Source organism: Cervus elaphus, chromosome 5 (genome assembly GCF_910594005.1).
Source record: "Cervus elaphus chromosome 5, mCerEla1.1, whole genome shotgun sequence".
Lineage (NCBI taxonomy): Eukaryota > Metazoa > Chordata > Mammalia > Artiodactyla > Cervidae > Cervus > Cervus elaphus.
This window is the reverse complement of record NC_057819.1, coordinates 18953423-18971831: the sequence shown is the minus strand read 5'-3', so window position 1 is coordinate 18971831 and position 18409 is coordinate 18953423. Positions and strand designations below refer to the sequence as shown.

At 51.1% G+C, this 18409-nt stretch overlaps 1 protein-coding gene across 1 annotated transcript; it reads right to left on the bottom strand.

Moving 5' to 3' along the window:
• Positions 1-3036: 3036 nt before the first annotated feature.
• On the bottom strand, positions 3037-18077 carry ORAI1 (ORAI calcium release-activated calcium modulator 1). The gene is made up of 2 exons (XM_043901912.1): positions 17508-18077; positions 3037-4057 (listed from the first exon to the last, which is right to left on the bottom strand). The coding sequence occupies exons 1-2, from the start codon at positions 17805-17807 to the stop codon at positions 3452-3454; spliced, it is 906 nt and encodes a 301-aa protein (XP_043757847.1). The 5' UTR covers positions 17808-18077; the 3' UTR covers positions 3037-3451.
• Positions 18078-18409: the final 332 nt, after the last annotated feature.

Sequence of the window (18409 nt, the reverse complement as noted above, 5' to 3'; positions counted from 1 at the left end):
AGAAGTAGGGTGTGTTCTTGTTTATGTATAAAATCTCTAGATGGGATCAAAATATACTGGCAGGTGTGGTTATTTTTATGGAGAATTGGGAACCTGGAAACAGGGGAGCGATAGCAATTTTTCACTGCTGTATTTGGAACCTATGAACATATTATCTATTTAAAACATCAAATTGATATTAAAGACTGTTCTTTTAACTGTCAATGTTTCCCTCACAAGTTGCCTGCATTTGAGTACCTGGAGTGCTAGTTACAGAGAGATTCCAGGGAATTCCCTGCAGGTCCAGTGGTTAGAACTTGGCATTTTCAAGGCAAAAAGATTCCAGAGACATATCCAGACCAACTTAAATTGGAATTTGCAATAGGGCAGATTCCAATAGATTGGAAATCCTCCTTTTACAAGCCAATCTGATGATTCCTGAGTTCAGCCAAGTTAAGAAAAGAAAACCAAACACTCAGGAAAGACTCTACCTGGACCACAGGTCTTTGCAGAAGCAGGGAGGTGGGAATCTCAGAGAAGGATGGAAGAAGATGCCCAGGTCTTCTCTGGGGAGCCAGTGATTTTTCACACAGGGGTACCTGCTCCACCCTACTCAGTCCCAGTCAGAGGGCCATCTGGGGACAGAAGAGGGGGTGGGTCTTGCTGCATGTGATACAGGACGGAAGCTAGAAGCTGCAATAGGAAAAAGAAGGGCTCCCTTCCCCGCTCAGCCCACCAAGCTGCTGTTGGCCATGTCCGTCTTTACAGAAGGACAAGAGCTTGAGGAAGGCCATGTATGTGCATGTGTGCTAAGTTGCTTTAGTCGTGTCTGACTCTTTGCGAGCCCATGGACTGTAGCTGGCCGGGCTCCTCTGTCCATAGGATTCTCGGAAAGAATACTGGAGTGGGCTGTCATGCCCTCCTCCAGGAGATCTCCCAGACCCAGAGATCAAACCCATGTCTCCTGCATCTCTTGCAGATTCTTTACCTACTGAGTCACCTAGGAAGCCCAAGGAAGGCCACGCTTTCCCCCATGAACTCTCACTTCGTTCGGTCAGAGCACTTTGTTTTTGTAAAACCACTTTCTATGTCAGGGTTATGGGACAGAACAGGGTTAACTCAAAGGCCCTCTGGGCTAGACAAGTAACATAGGAAGCTGGGCTGGTGTTATACAATAGGGAGTGGAGGGGGCTATGGCAAATTCATTTCCTGGGAAGAAGGAGCTGCAACTCAGCTCCTGTTCATTGTGGCTTTGCAAGAAGGTAGGCCAGTAATGCCACTGTTGGATCTTCCAATTTCTTCAGCAATGCCAGGATCAGCTGATGTAAGATTTCTGGGAGTGTCTAGGCTCCAAGCCAGACTTACTTCCAGGTTTGAATACTGCCCAATACTTACTTACCCTCTTTAGACAACAATTTCTTGTCATCAGCAAAATGGAGATAAAATTCCTGCCAAAATATACAACCTGATCATAAAAATGAGGAAATACCAGAGAAACTAGATGGAGGTTGCATTCTACAAAACCACTGGCTTGAACTCTTCAAAAATGTTATTAAAGAGGACAAAGAAAGGCTGTTCCAAATTAAAGATGACTAAAGAGGGACTTTCTTTACAGTCCAGTGGTTGAGACTTCGCCTTCTACCGCAGGGGATGAAGGTTCAATACCTGGTTGGGGAGCTAAGATCCCACATGCCTTGTGGCCGAAAAACCAAAACATAAAACAGAAGCACTGTTGTAAAGGCAATCAAAGGGACATGACAACTCATTGCAACACATGATCCTGGATGGAAAAATCACTGCAAGAAAGGATATGATGGGTATGAGAGCAAAATTGAAAACGTTGTATCAGATAACAGTATCACATCAATGTCAAATTTCCTGAATTTGATCATTGAACTGTGCTTATGTAGAGGAATGTGCTTGATTTTAGAAGGAAATCTGCAACTAATATATTTGGTTCAGAGGGAAACACGTATTGGCATCCTCACTATTCAGTTTTGGTATCTGCAAATCTGTCTACTTGCTGAGGTCAAACAAGATGACCCTCTGCCTTAGTTTCAGCTCATGCTGTAAACATCTATCCTTCATAGCCTATTTAGCGACTGGGGATGAGGGGATGATGGGGCCCCCTGAACCATCTTCCCCACAGGCCTTCCCAGTTGTCCCAGAGTCAGTAGTGGCGCATCGCCACAGTAGAAATGCGCCCAATGGCGCCTGGTCGCCTGTCGGGGGGCTGCTGACACATCCCCCCTGCCACCACCCACCTCCACCTGGAGAGGAGGGAGAGGCGAGGGTTGGAGGGAGGGCAGGGTTTTGGGGTTTTAAAAGCCCTCATATTTTGGGGCTTTTAAAAGTTGGTGATTTCACTATTTAAAATGACCCCCAAGGGTAGCAAGGAAGCACTGTCTATAGTGTTCGGAGCACAGGAAGATTGACATGCCTTATGGGGAACATATGTGTGTATTACAAATAAGTGACAGTGCTGTTGTGATAATGTATAAGTTCAATGTTATTAAGGTATCTTTAAAAAATATATTTTAAGTAAGGTGTCTTTAAAAAGAAACATGCAGTGAGTTCCCTGGTGGTCCAGTATTTAGGACTCTGCCTTTCAATGCCCACAGCGGGTGCAGGTTCAATCCCTGGTAGGGGAGCTAAGATCCCACATGCTGCCTGGCCAAAAAACCAAAACAGAAGCAGTACTGTAACAAATTCAATAAAGACTTAAAAAAAAAAAAAAGGTCCATATAAAAAACAACAACAACAAGAAAAAATGTGACCAGATGCTTGCAGGAACCTAACCCCTTTCTCTTAGGAGCAGTGGTTCAGCATTCAATTAATTCAGTGTTCTGTAACTGTAAAACAGAACTATGAATGATAAGAACTGCCTACAGAGACATTTCAGTTACTGCTCATGCAACTTTTTCGGATAGGTTGGAAATACCCCAAAATGTTGAATTTTTTTTTTTTTTTTTTTTTTTGCTTAGAGGCTCACCTGCCTGGGCAACCCACCGGGAGAAACGCCAGGCAGTTCAGACCCAACAAATACAGACACAAGAGGAGGTGTCCCTTATGAGTATATTTCTGTGTTCACACACGCGCACACACGCACACCACCGACGCTGAACAGGGAGGGAGGGTCAAGACGGAAAGAACAGGAGGCATCCAGGTGGTACCTGCTCGGGGAGGAGGAGAGACAAAGGGAGCATTTGTCCCGCTCTGGCTCCCGGTGGCGGCCTCTGAGTGGGAGGTGAACCTGGAGCTGGAAGAACAGGAAGTGCTTATTCTCTTAGAGGAAAGTTTCAAAGTGCAGTAACTTCTCTTTAAAAAAAAAAAAAGCCTCTTTCCTCCACTCTCTGCCCGCCCCTGACGAAAGCCCAGTCCCCTGCACATGCTGTCCTTGAGGCTGGGGCAGGACAAGGTCGTGGGGAAGGGCGTAAGGCCAAAGCTCTCAACTGCCCAGCCCAGGAAGGGCTTAGGCATAGTGGCTACCCGGGGTCAGGGGGTGGTCCCCTCTGTGGTCTAGCTGGTCCTGCAGGCGGGCAAACTCGGCCAGTTCATTGAGTTCCTGGAACTGTCGGTCCGTCTTATGGCTGACCAGTGAGCGGTAGAAGTGGACGGCAAAGACGATAAAGATCAGGCCGAAGGGGACCATGATGGTGGTGGAGGCGATGGCGGCTGCCTGGCCCGGGGTGATGCTGCTGGTGCTGCTGACGTTGGCAGCCGCCCCGCCGACCGGGGCTTTGCTGGTGGGCCGCAGCTGGCCTGGCTGCTTTTTGAGGGGCAAGAACTTGACCCAGCAGAGCAGCACGACCTCGGCCAGGAAGAGCAGCGTGCCGATGACGGTGGAGAAGGCCCAGGCCAGCTCGATGTGGCGGTGCATGCGCTCGTGGGGCGACTCCTTGACCGAGTTGAGGTTGTGCACGTTGCTCACGGCCTCGATGTTGGGCAGGATGCAGGTGCTGATCATGAGCGCAAACAGGTGCACGGCCACCAGCACCGTGGTGCAGGCGCTGAAGGCGATGAGCAGCCCCGGGGGGTAGTCGTGGTCAGCGTCCAGTTGTACCTCCACCATTGCCACCTGGGGGGGAGGAGCGGGGAGAGGTGGGCTGAGTGACAAGGATGGTCACGGCTCAGAGGCTCTCCTCTTGTCAGGCTCTGGGACCCTGGGTAAGTCACTCCGAGGCCTCTCTGAGCCTCAGCTTCTGTTATCTGTATAATGGGGATGACAGACCCACCCACTTAGGGTTGAGAAATGGCAGAAAGTACTGGTCAAGAGGATAGGCTTGAGGCCAGGCTGCCTGGATTTGAATCCCAGTTCTGCTACTCTTGAGCTGTTTATCCTTGGGAAAGTTCACTGAACCTCTCTGAACCTCAGCATTTTTATTTGTAAAATAGGGACATCATATCAGTTCATAGGCTCATTTTAACAACTGAATGAGAGTTCCTAGTACTGGGCTTCCCTGGTGGCTCAGACGGTAAAGAAGCTGCCTACAACGCAGGAGAGCTGGATTTGATCCCTGAGTTGGGAAGATCCCCTGGAGGAGGAAATGGCAACCTACTCCAGTATCTTGCCTGGAGAATTTCATGGACAGAGAAGTCTGGCATGCAACAGTCCAGAGAGTCCCAAAGAGATGGACACAACTGAGCAACTAACACTTTCAGTACATGACAAACACCCTCCAAATAGTAGTCACCACAAATGGTTAAAATGGTAAGCTGTATGTAAATTTTACTATGACCAAAAAAAAAAGTTTACATTAATGAAAAAAGGCACCCTCCCTATTGGAGCCACACTCCCATTCCCAAGGAGAGGTTTCTTCTTGCCTTGCTCTGGGCATAAGAGGTGAGGGGTGAAGAGACGAAGGCCCTCCCAAGTCATACCAGGCCCTTTCTGAGAACATAGAGCACCAACCACAAAGGAATCAAGAGAGGCTTCCCAGAAGAGACAGGCTATGACAGGGTGCTACAGTGCAGACCGCAAGCCCTGGGGCCATCTCCTCCTCCGGCCCCAGCACTGGGCTCAGAGCCCCAGGGCTGACGTACTAGCTGCTCCCCAGTTCCTGGAGACCTGTGGATCTGGGGTTACCAGGGGCATGCTCCAGGCCCCGCCACCCACCTCCTCTCACCTGGGCCTTGCAAATCACCCCCATGTAAAGAAGCCAGCTCATCAGATCTGGGCTGGGAGAAGCGGGTGGTGGGCACACTGCCGAGTGGCTGCCTGCCGAGGCCAGAGACTGGGGCGCAAGTGCCAATGGCAATACCATTAAGGAGAATGACCCTTTATAAAGGGTTCACTGTTGTATGTGCCAGGCTCAGAAGGGGGAGGTCTGAGGCTGAAATGTACCCACAAGCTCCATACCTGCCCTGATCCCTTCTTACTCCTGGGGAGGGAGTGGGCTCCTTCCTTCCAGCTTTCTTGCCTGTAATACCTGGCCCTGTCTGCTTTCATTTCTTGTACCTCCTCAGCCTTCTGAGGCCTGGAAAGGCAGTGTGGGGCAGTGGTTAGGAGCATGGGCTCTGGAGCCAGGCTGCCTGCTTCAAGCCCTGACTCCTCTGCCCTTTATTAGGCTGTTTGACTCTGGCAAGTTCCTTCAACTTTCTGAGCCTCGGTTTCCTCATCTGTTTAAAAAAAAAAAGGGACTATAGAGGCAATTCCCTGGCACTCCAGTGGTTAGGACTCAGCAATTTCACTGTTGAGGTTTGATCCCTGGTCGGGGAACAAAGATCTTGCACACTGCACAGCATGGCCGAACAAACAAAAAAACACCCAGGGACTTCCCTGGTGGTCCAGTGGCTAAGACTCCACACTCCCAAAGCAGGGGCACTGGGTTTGATCCCTGGTCGGGGAACTAGATTCCAAGTGCCACATGCCAACAGTCTGCATGCTGCTACTAAAGATTCCATGTGTTACAATGAAGATTGAAGATCTTGAGCACCACAACTAAGACCCAATGCAGCCAAATAAATAAATATTAAAAAAAACAACAACAGAATAGTAGTACATAACTCAGAGAGTTGTGAGGACTGAATTAATCCCACATCAAATCCTTGGGCTTCCCTGACAGCTCAATTGGTAAAGAATCTGCCTGCAATGCAGGAGACCCTGGTTTGATTCCTGTATTGGGAAGATCTGCTGAAGAAGGGATAGGCTACCCACTCCAGTGTTCTTGGGCTTCCCTTGTGACTCAGCTGTGCCTGCAATGTGGGAGATCTGGGTTCGACTCCTGGGTTGAGAAGATCCCCTGGAGGAGGGAAAGGCTATCCACTCCAGTATTCTGGCCTGGAGAACCCCATGGACTGTATAGTTCATGGGGTCTCAAAGAGTTGAACCAACTGAGTGACTTTCACTTCACTTCAAATTCTTAGTGCCTGGCCTAGCATAAACCCTCAATAAAAGGAGCTTTATTAGTATCGTTGTAATTCAGTTTAAAAACTTCACTCCCAATCCCAGCATCTCTGTATGAAACGCCCCTGCCTGGGCTGGGTTTCTATCCCCCAACCTGAGCTGAGGACACCAAAGCCAAATTGGCAAGCCTGAGTTTTGGCTCCAGAATCACTCCTGCTTCCCCCTGGATGATTTTGGTCAAAACCCTTCCCTTTGTCTCTGACAAAGGAGCAGACGTGGCAAGATTAAGGTCACCATCTAGAGCTGATTTGGGGTCAGATACTTTGAGAATCTGGTGAAAATACTGGATATTTCTTAAGACACCAAGGTATATATAGTCATAGGGCTTTTCAGACAATTTCAACAGGATTCGCAGACTTTTGTCTTTGAATTCCCACAATTGATGGTTGTATAAACTTCTCAGCCCAGGAGTTTGTAAAATGTTTTAAGTTCACATAAATCTGGGGCAGTGCGCCATGAGGATTTGGGCCATTTTTAGGATCACTGGTGGCCTAAGGCCAATGCTGAGATTTCTTAGCACTTAGGGCATCAGGGCACGGCGGGTTATGGGCTGTACCCCAGGGTCCCTGGTCTCTGTCCTCAGGCCTGACCACGCTGGAAACGGGGGGCACCCCCAGCAGGGCATACCTCCTTGCCTCCTCCCCACCCCCGGCACTTCCTCTTCCTGTTCTGGCCTGCTGCCCTGGAAGCTGAAACTGGAGAGAGGACGAGCAGGAGAGCCAGCTGCTTAGCTGCTCTAGGCCCACAGGCTATTGTCTCACTCACTGGAAATGTCCAGACCCATCAGGTACATGGGGCCCAGAGCTGGGTACCTATATGGGGAGGGGAGGGGGAACATACCAACATATACAGTAACCAGTCTGTTCCCTTAAACCTGGTATCTCCACCTCTAGAGAGCCATTAAGAGTAAACTGAGTCCTCCACTTACAAAACTGGTAAGCTCTCAATGCCACAGGGGTTGTTACAAGGATTCAACAGATTAATGAATAAAGCCCTTAGCACAAGACCTGGCATGCATATATACATCTATATTACACTTAAAGCGTCAGTGATGGATACATGAATATGTATGGCTGAGTCACTCCGCTACGCACCTGAAACTATCACAACATTGTTAATCGGTTGTGTGTGTATGTGTGTGTGTCTGTGTCTGTGTGTGTTAGCCACTCAGTCGTGACCGATTCTGCGACCCCATGGACTGTAACCCACCAGGCTCCTCTGTCCATGGGATTTCCCAGGCAAGAATACTGGAGTGGATTGCCATTTCCTCCTCTGGGGGATCTTCCTGATCCACGGACTGAACTCACATCTCCTGTGTCTCCTGCATTGGCAGGCAGATTCTTTACTACTGAGTCACCTGGGAAGCCCATCAATGATTATTAGCAACACTATTATTACGTTTTCACAAATGAGGAAACTGAAGCTCAAGAGAGGTGAAGTCAGCAGTCCCAAGCATTATTCTGCTGTTGAGTGGAGGATCTATATTTAAGTCCACTTAGCTCTAAAGCCCGTGTGCAAAGGGGTTAACAACATTTTCCTCACACCTGCTACTACAGACTGAATGTCTGTGAACACTCTAAATTCATATTTGAAATCCTGACCCCCAAGGTGATGGTGTTAGGAGGTAGGGCCTTTGGGGTGATTAGGTCATGAGGGTGGCGCCCTTGCAATAGGATTAGCACCCTTATAAAAGAGAACCCCTAGAGACCCCCTCATCACTCTTGCCCTGTGAGAACACAGTGAGTAATAAGACAGTGTCTATGAACTAGCAAGTCAGCCCCTTACCAGACGCTGCATTTGCTGGCACCTTGATCTTGGACTTCTAGCCTCCTGAACGGTGAGAAATAAATATCTGTTGTTTATAAGCCACCCAAGCTGTGGTATTCTGTTTTAGCAGCCCAGACAGACTAAGACAATCACCAAGGAGATTAAATGAGGTCTTGACATGTGTTTAACAAAGGGCCAGCCCACAGAAGGTACTCAATAAATCTCGGTTAAAAAAGAAAAACACAGGGCTTAAAGTGGAAGACGAATAGCTCCTGGACGCCCTCAGCTGAGGCTGGTGAGAGCTGACCCCACGTTCTATCCCCCAGGGAGGGTGAGGGGCTCAGATGCCCCACTCTGGACTCAGTCTGCCTCTTTCTAAGGCTGTCCCTGCTAGAAACCCTGGGTAGGAGGGGAATGTGTGCCCCAAAGCACAGCTGACCACCACAGCGGGACAGGGACCACCCTTGCCACACCATTTGTCACGCTCCAGAGTCAGAACACTGCAGCTGTTGGGACACACCTGGCCAGGGGACTCCAGAACTTCCCCTGAGGTCCTAAGCTGGGAGGAGCGGGGTAGCTAGGCTGGGCAGCTCAGTGTGTGAACTGAGCTCCTTCAAGGAGGAGGATGGGCTCCAGGAGAAACCCCATCAACCGTGCTGGACCCTATAGTTCCTGGAACTTGACCACACCGGCTGGCTCTAGGTACTGTCCCCACCTGGGGGACCAAGCTCCATGTCCTGGCACTGTGGGAAGGAATGGCTGACACAGATCAGGTCTTCTGATGAGAACTGTTCACAAGCAGAAAAACGACTGCTTTTTTCAGAATGTGTCCCACTTGGGAAATCTCCCCAAGAGTAGGGAGGGTAAAGCCAGGAGGGCCTCGTGGAATCTGGCAGGCGACTCCCAGGGCCCCAGCTGAGTCCCAGAGAGATCAAATCAGATCAGATTGCAAGCAGCTTCGCAAGGTAAATATAGCCAGAGTGCTGGGCTGTTAACCCAAAATAAACAGCTCCCAGCCAGCCACGGGCCTGCTTAAACCTGGACACATGGGTCCTAAAGGGTGAGGAGGGGCGAGGGACCACCAGCCCTACGTCACTCTAGTCCGTGGGCCTCCAATGCCTCCCTCTCCCGCCCCCCACGGGGACATCAAACCTCACCCATGGGCTAAGGTGCCTGTGATTCCAAGAAGGGTAGGGCCTGGCTGGCTTTGCCGGGTGTCTGCCCACCACACCCGGATGCCAACCACCTCTCCTCACTCCTGCTGGGCTCCCTGGAGACCCCCTGCCACCTGGCCTAGAAGGCTGGGCCCCTCTGAGGCAGCCCTCCTATGCCTGGCCCGACGCGGGCGCTCAACAGCTGGGAGACATAACTCTGCCTTCCCCAGCCTGAGCTTCTCCTGATCACTCAGGCCGCCAAGCCACAGTCACCCCAGGTCACCCAGGGCCGTCTGAGCCTGCGGCCCCCATCTCAGATGCAAACCGTCTATTAAGAGAGGATTGAGGGCTCCTCTAAGAGTTTACAAACTTTTCTGACCACTACAGTGCAGTATTCCAAAGGTTTCCATAAATAGACACATACCCACTTATAACAGAAACAAGTTTCCCCAAACAATAATTATCTTTAAAGCATGCTAATCCAGTCTACTCTTACAACATGTGATGCATGCGGCTGCTTTCTATTTCATTCCACTCTTCTTCCAATAAAAATTAAAATGCTGGTTGCGACTCACTTCTTGTCACGAGTCGCTAACAGGCTGAAGCTGCAGAAAGGGGTGGAGAACGGGCCTAGTCTTTCTGTTCATCTGGCTAATTTTGAGCACCTCCAGTCTCTATCTCCCAAGTCACCTCTGTTCCAGGGCTCTCCAAGTGAGGATGGGGCCATTCATTCAATCATGGACATTTTTTCCCCCCTTTGGTGGTGCTGCGAGGCTTATGGGACCTCAGTTCACTGATCCGGGGATCGAACCTGCACCCTGAGAAATGCAAGAGCCAACTAACAACTGGACTGCCCAGGAATTGCCCTTATGAACTTTTTCTGAGAACTTACTGTGTGCCTGGAGGATCTTGTGGCTCTGCTGGAGACAAAGAAAGCAGGAAGACAGCCGGAAGAACCCCTGCCCTGGGGAGGATGACAGGCACTGAACGTGCAGGCAGATATTTTCAGATAGTGATAAGCGTCCGTCCACCAACGCTCCTCCACCACTGCACTTGCCAAACATGTTCTGAAGATGTAACGACACGTCCGGTTTCCTCCACTCTACTTTCCTGCTTCTCTAGCTTCCCTGCACTTCCCTTGTCCCTCTAGGGGCCTCAGGAAACGAATGTTAAAGGAATAAATGAAGGTCAGAATTGACCCAGGGTCTCTAAAGTGCCTGAAGACAATCCTATGTGATCCATTGGAAACCAGAAGACCACAGGCGAACTCTCATGACATTCCTTTTTTTAGCTCATCCTTTAAACTTTTCAATATTGTGTCTTTACTTACTTCAGTTCCCCAACCAGGGATTGAACCTGGGCCCTGGCAGTAAAAGGGCTGAGTCCTAACCACTGGACAACCAGGGAAGTTCCTATGTACCTTAAAATAATTCGTTTATTTTTTTAATTTTTAGTTTTTGGCCATGCTGTGTGACTTGAGGGATCTTAGCTCCCCAACCAGGGCTCAAACCCGCAACCCCTGCAGTGGAAGCACAGGATCTTAACCACTGGATCGCCTATGTACCTTTTAATACTCACATTTTATTAGCATTCATATCATAATTACCATATACCTATGTATGAACACTGAGTATAATGTTGACAATATTTTGAGCGGGGTGTGCGCTCAAAGTGTTGTTGGAGACCACCACTTAGACCAGGGGTCGCCAAACTGGCCTGTGATGTACTCTCTGCAAATGAAGTTCTACTAGCACACAGCCACGCCCACTCACTCACCTAAGGTCTGTGGCTGCTTCAAGCTAGAAGAAAAGAACTGAGTACAGGTTTCCCCCTGCAATGTACCTTTGAAACCATTCATGAGCTGAAATGGCCTAAAGGGACGGAGCAATTATCTTAGGAGATATCTTGCTAACATATGCACAAATAAACTGAGATTAAAGCACTGACGCTCACAGATACAGCTCAGAGCTCTGACAGCTTGATGCCGAGATGCTGAGTGTGATTCCCGGGAAAGGAGCTTGGTGGTACCAGTCTTACCCCGCAGGGCGCATGCTGCGTCTATAACAGCTAGCTGCAAACCAAAGGCTGCATGCTATTTTTGGCTTTCACCATTTTTTGGTAAAAGTAAAAATTCTCTTTGGGTTTCCTTTGGGCTAGTGAAAACAGGTAGAAATGCAGGTCTGCTGTAAAATCAAGGAGGTGTAAAGTGAACTTGCGAAAAGTGGGGGGACACCTGTAGTTACAACTGAGACCGCGTGGCCAGCAAAGCTGAAAACGTTTACTTCACAGAAAAAGGTGGCCCATTATTGGGTTAGATCAATGCTCCTAAAAAGGAATGTCAAACCACGGTCCCAGAGGATTCTCCTCTGAAGAGTTTGTGGTTCTATCAATTTGGAGCATTCCCTTCTGGGAAGCATATTAAAGGCCCCCTAAGAAGAAGTTCCACCAGAGAGAAACTTGCTCTTGTTTAAATTTTCTCAGAAGTTTTAGGGCTTCCCTGGTGGTCCAGTGGGTAAGCCTCTGTGCTTCCACTGTAGGGGATGTGGGTGCAATCCCAGGTTGGGGGCCTAAGATCCCCCATGCTGCACAGCCTGGCCAAGAAATTTAAAAAGTGCAAACTGTCACAGTTTTTATTAATATTATTAATTAATTAATTTATTTATTGGCAGCACTATGTCCTTGGACTCCAAGGAGATCCAACCAGTCAATCCCAAAGGAAATCAACCATGAATATCCATTGAAAGGACTGTTGCTGAAGCTGAAACTCCGATATTTTGGCCACCTGATGTGAAGAGCTGACTCACTGGAAAAGACCCTGATGCTGGGAAAGACTGAAGGCAGGAGGAAAAGGGGACGACAGAGGATGAGATGGCTGGATAGCATCACTGACTCGATGGACATGAGTTTGAGTAAGCTCCAGGAGTTGGTGATGGACAGAGAAGCCTGGCGTGCTGCAGTCCATGGGGTCACAAAGAGTCAGACGCGACTGAGCGATTGAACTGAACATGGCATGTGGGACCTTAGTTCCCTGGCCAGGGATTGAACCTGCGTCCCCTGCAGTGGAAGGGTGGAGTCTTAACCACCAGGGACACCCCATAAACTGTCACAGTTTTATTATTTCTCCAAGGGAACTCCTTCCGAACACTGATTACCACAGTGTCACCTTGGGAAACCCTAGAACTCTCCTTCACCAGCCCCAGACCCAGAAACCAGCAGAGCTCAACACAGACCTTGGCTGAAAACCCCAGACACGTGCAAGGCACTTGTGAAGTTTTCCAAAAGGCTTCTCAGCTAGGCAGGGAGTGCCTTTCCCTTGGGGCATTTAACAAAATTCCATTTATACCGACTCAGCGTACAGAAGGATCCATCTGTAAGACTTCGAAGACCCAGTTTTCAGCCAGCTACATGGGACATGGCGAGAGGGTGATTGAGTAGAAAAGGCTCCAAGTCAGACAGACCACGGCTTGAAATCTACTAGCTGGATGATCGCAACCTCAGTGAGCCTTTTAGCTTTCTCACCTACAGTACATACCTTTAAGAGCTGTTCTGAGGATTAAAAAAAGAAAGGCTCATGCCTGGTGTTCAGTAAATAGTAACATCACCAACATTATTCAAGAATTCATCATGGGACTTCCCTGGTGGTCTAGCAGTTAAGAATCGGCCTTCCGATGCAGGAGACTTGGGTTTAATCCCTGGTCAGGGAACTGAGACCCCACATGGTGTACTACAACTAAGACCCAACTCAGCCAAAAATAAATAAATGAATAAACGTATCAAAAAAATTCATCATGGAACTCTTTTGCTCCAAAATCTTCCCTGGCTCCCCGCAGCCTATATCAGAAGGCCTTGCGCTGTCTAGTCTGGGAAGATTCACCTTCCTCGACTATCCCCGGACATGGCTTCAACTCCAGCTACACCAGACTCCCTGCCTTTTCTTCCCTAAGACCTTATCATTTCTCATCCTTGTAACTTTGCTTCTGATGCTTCCTCTGATAGAGGGTTCTTTCTCAGCTCGACTCTACCATCCTTAAGGCTTGGCTGGAATCACATTCTTCTAAACCAGTTAACTCTCATAAAAGCAGTCCCAGGAATTTCCTAGCAGTTTCAATGCCGTGGACCTCGAGTTCAATCCCTGGTCAGGAAACTAAGGAAACTAAGATCCTGCATACTGCTTGGCCAAGAAAAAGTAGTCTCAACATTATGGGAACAAGGGTGAGTGAGTTTCTGTCACACCTGGATCACGTATATTTTACGTGCTTTGCAGATACAAATGAACCGTCACACTGACCCAGAGATTGGTTATTGCTATTACTCCCATTTCACAGCTGAGGAAACTGAGGCCCAGAGACATTAAGCAACTTCCCCAGCATCTCACAGTTCTACGTGGCAGAGCGGGGATCTATCTGGATCCCACTCAAGCAGTCTGGCTCCAGGGTCCCTGTTCTTTACTTCACTCTACAATACTCAAGCCTCCCAACTCAGTCCTTCCATCATTCTCTCTGGTGCTTCCTCTCCCGCAGCAGTGGGGGCCACACCACAGTCACAGGGCCTGGAAGCTTCCCAGCCAGGTAACCTCAGACAAGTCATTCACTGGGCACTTACCCTCACTCCCCATTCTGAAGCTCACAAGAGATGGTTCAAGGAGAGTACTTAACAGGTGTCTAACCTATTCCAAGATCCCAATCAACAGTGGCAATGCTCACCATTAGTATTTAGCACCATGAAGAGTAATACTAATTTCTTACTCATCTCCATGCCCCCTGAACTCCCGACATGTCATAGAGGCTCAATAACGTCTTATGATTTGAGCCCTTCCTTCCAACTCATTTTCAGAGAAATGCCAAGCTGCTTCTGAGCCGGTTCTGGAACCTGGGAACAAAAGGGTGCTGGCCAGCAGAGAACTTGAGGAGGCAGATAATCCAAAAATAATTGATCCCAGGTCACGGAAAGCATTTTGTTTACGGCAACAGGCTGACCTTCCCAATTATCTTCTGCTTAGGCTAACGTTACAGGCTGCCCTCCCCAGGAACCAAGACTGCCATGTGTGTGCGCGCGTGGGTGCACTCGCCATGGCCCCCAGGGGACAGGGTCAGGCTGAGGCTGGCTGCCTCTTGCTGAGAGGTAAACTGAGGCAGGGATGGCCTGAATCACGGCACCCTAGGCTCAAGAAGCACCTGCAGGCTGCTGATCCTCTGCTACATACTGGGCCCTTGGTTTTGGAGTCTGGATATTGAACCCAGACAGGGCGTGCTATTTCCAGAAGCTCCATCAGGAGTGGGATGCTTGTCTGTAGACCAGAGAGGGCCCACCTAAGGGTCCATCATCAGATCCTGACTATTCCTCAACCCTTGTGGGTCCAAGCGAACCTTTTAACGACTCTTCATGCAAGTCCATGGGGGAGCAGGATATGTGTTTCCTTTGTACACACGAGAAAACTGCCCCCCAAAGAGTAAAGGCACTTGCCTGAGGTCCCATTGCCTATCTCCCCAGCACATCAGGGCAGCTGTCCAGGCCTTTCCGCCCAGGAAAGGGGAGTCTCTCCATGCCCTTCAGGCTCCTGGGAGACCTTCCCTCAATCTCACCTTGTGTGCAGCTGAGTCTGGCAACCTCACCAACTCTCTACCCCTTGGAAATCAAAGGTCACATCATATCACTCCTTCTGGGTTTCCCACTCTCTCAGAAGGAAGCCCTCTGGGGGCAGGAAGTTGGTTGTGCTGACTCACAGGCCAAGGGAGAGTAGTCCAGGAAACCTGCTCACTCCGTTTCCATGGCACCTGGCTTCGTGGCACCCGGCTTCGTGGCACCCCTTCCTCTCTGAGGCGCATTCACAAGGCCGGGTGCCTGTGGGGGGGCGGGGTGCAGGTGGACCTGCCCTGTTGAGCCCTTCTCTCCACCCCAACCCCATCTCTCCCCCTTGTTTGCAGACTCATGGCAGATGCAGTTACTCTCTCATTAAGTGCCTTCCCAGAATGGAAGTGGGCACGGGATTCAGCCTTCCCTGCTGGCAGAACTTGGGGGATTTCATCACTGGAGCCAGGAAGCCTTCTCCACCCCAGCTGGGTCGCATAAAGGTCCCCAAGAGATAGTCTGGTTGAGTCAAGGCCCACCAAGTGCCGCTGGCCGCCCCTGCAGCCTGACTTCCCCACACTGTTTTTAGCAAGAGGAAGAGGGAGGTGACATCTGATCAGAAGGCCCGGCTTCTAAGAGACGACTCAAGAAGGCAGAAAAGCTTCACCTGTTGCCTCCTTACTGCTCCTGGCGTGGGAAGGGGCCTGGGCAGCTATGAATACACCACCAGCTATGAATATGAAAAACGGGAACAGGCACCCCACCATCTGAAACACTTCACTGCTGTGAAGAGCTGGCAGCCGCTGGTGTCACTCCCTTCCCCCTAACTGTAACATTTTATTTTGCTCAAGAGAAGTTTTTCTGCTCGATTTCTCATTCCCTACAAGGCCTGGTCCTAAGAGGTCCCTGGCAGGACGGGGCTCGGAGCTCCATACACCACAAATTGCATAAGTGTCCAAGAGAGTTCTGCATACCAGCCAACCTGAGTTCAAATCCTGCTCCAGCAAGAGAGCTGTGTGGCCTTGGGAAGGTCCCACACCAAAATTACCTCCAAGCGCCGTGGAGGACTTAGTGTGCCAGTTAGGGCACCACCACAGTGCAAAGCACCTAGTGGGTGCTTGGCTAAGTGTCAGCTGTTCCTAGGATTTGGGAGTGATGGAACAGAATCCTTTCCTATAGACCTAAACTAAAAACTAGAGTGACACTTCTTACAAACACACACATTCTATCCTTCCCTCTCAAAGGCTTCCTTGATTAAATTCTTTTTTCAAAGAAAAACTTACTTATTTGGCTGTGCCACGTCTTACTTGTGGCACATGAACTCTTAGCTGCAGCATGTGGGATCCCTGACCAGGGATCAAACCGGGGGCCCCTGCATTGGGAGAGTGGAGTCTTAGCCACTGGACCACCAGGGAAGTCCTCAATTAAATGCTTAAAGTCAGAGGAAACTCCTGAGAAGCAGCCTTCATTCACCAATTGAGGAATCATTCAAGGCCCACAGAGGGATTTGTCTGAGGCAGCAGCAAGGGCAGACCCAGGAAAGCATGTCCCCTATCTCAGACAGCTGGTCTTGCCACCATGGCCCCGGGTGCTCTGGGCCTGCTTAGGGCTTCTAAAAAGTTCTGGCTCCCTTGCATCACCCATGAGTTTGTGGAGCCCAGGGAGAGTCCCAGACACACTCCCTTCCCAAGAAAACTCAAAGGGTGCAGCCACTCCCTCCCCTAAGGTCAAGAGCTTAGCTCACCAGTGAGGCAAGAGTGCTCTGGGCTAAAAACCTTGGGGGAGGGGAGGCAGACCCTATCCATGCAGGCTGAGGCCAGGACTTGTTCTGTAGCTGTCCTGGGAGACGCCAGGATTCCCAGCCTGAAGGCATCCTCAGAGCCACTTCTCAGGCCAACCTGCAACCTCACCTACCCCACCCGCCAGAGGCTGGTTCTCACTCCAACCCAGCACACAAGGGGGCGGGGGGAAACTAAGCCTACCCCCAACGTCAAGAAAGAGCCCATTCAACGGGAACAAGTCCCACCCTCCTCCCCCACACTCAGTGACTCAGTGGCAAGTTTCTGGAGCAGAAACTGAGGGTGGGGAGTGGTTGTCAAACCCCCAGGCTGAGGCCCTCGGAAAATACAATAGGAGAAAGGGTATCAGGAAATCCCCTCTACTAGATAATAAAAGAAGCTGGCCAATTCCTTCTGGCCTCAAGTGTGGGGGCACTAGGGAGAGACGACTCAGGGGTCCTTCTCCTCCCAACCTCCTGACACCTGCTCCCAAAGAGATCAGACTGCTTATGTCAATTTCCCTTCCACTTCAACATGCGTGGGACTGTCTTCTTACATCTACGTCGAGCATCCTGCTATTTCTCCCTCCTTGCCGCATCAAGCTTGCCCATCTGAGCCCTCCAACCCTGGATATTGGTATGATACCCAACCTCCCACTACGGTGTCACTTGTTGCCCACTTCTCATGTCCAGCACCTCCGGTCCTCCCAGCGTCCATGACAGCTTTCTCCCAGCTCTTCCCTTCACCCCCAGACCCTCTAGCCCTCCCAGCGAGCTCCCCAGTTCGCCCCGTCGGGGCTGTGGGAGGCAGCGGCTAGGACCTGAGAGGGGGCAGGGCAGGGCGGCCCGAGCTCACCATGGCGAAGCCGGAGAGCAGAGCCGAAGTCCGGCTGGAGGCTTTGAGCTTGGCGCGGCTCAAGTAGAGTTTGCGCCAGGACAGCGCCTGCATCGAGTGCTCGTTGAGGCTCATCACCTCGGAGTAACTCTGGCCGATCCAGTCCGGGTAGGTGACGGCGGGCGGCGGCGGCGGCGACCCCGGGGGCTCCCCGTCCCCGCTGCGGCGGCGGCTCCGGCGGCTGCCGCTGGTGCTGTTGCCGCCACTGAGGGGAAGCTCGGGGCTGTTGCTGCTTGGGGGCGGGGCGGGCTCCGGATGCATGGAGCACGCTGCAAAGGCGCGGGCCGGCCCGGGCGCCTGCTAGGGCAGCGGCCCCCACCCCGCGCCGCACCTCCGCCTTCGCTTGAGGAAGCCGCCGCCTGGCCCCAGCGCGGGTCCGGCCTCAGCCGCCCGGCCGCCAAAAGTAACTCGGAGAAGCGACTACAGCACAAACTTAAAGGTCCGCCGCGCCGCTTGCAAAAGCCCGGGGCAGCAGAGACAGGAGCCTGCGCTCAAGCAAGCGTCCCGGATCCCCGGGCCCGGACCCTCGGCGAGCGACACGATTGGCCGCCGCCCGCACTGATTTGCATGAGCCCCGCCCATCGGGGGGTGGGCGTGGTCAGTGTAAGTCATGTGACTCGTCCCATCGGACGGTGCCGCCCACAGTCCCTGGCCAGGCGCCGTCAGCGCCCGCGCCTCTTCCTGGAACCGCTTCAGCCCCCGGGCCTCTCTCTGTTCCTGCTGCCGGCGCCTCCCATCTCCGCAGCTGCTCTTATGGCCCTGCTCCCAGAGGTCGGACTCCTGGGTCGGGCCACCTGAATTCACCTCTGGTCGCCTCCTGAAGCCCGTTTCCCCCTTGGAATAAGGTGACTTAGGATCTGCAG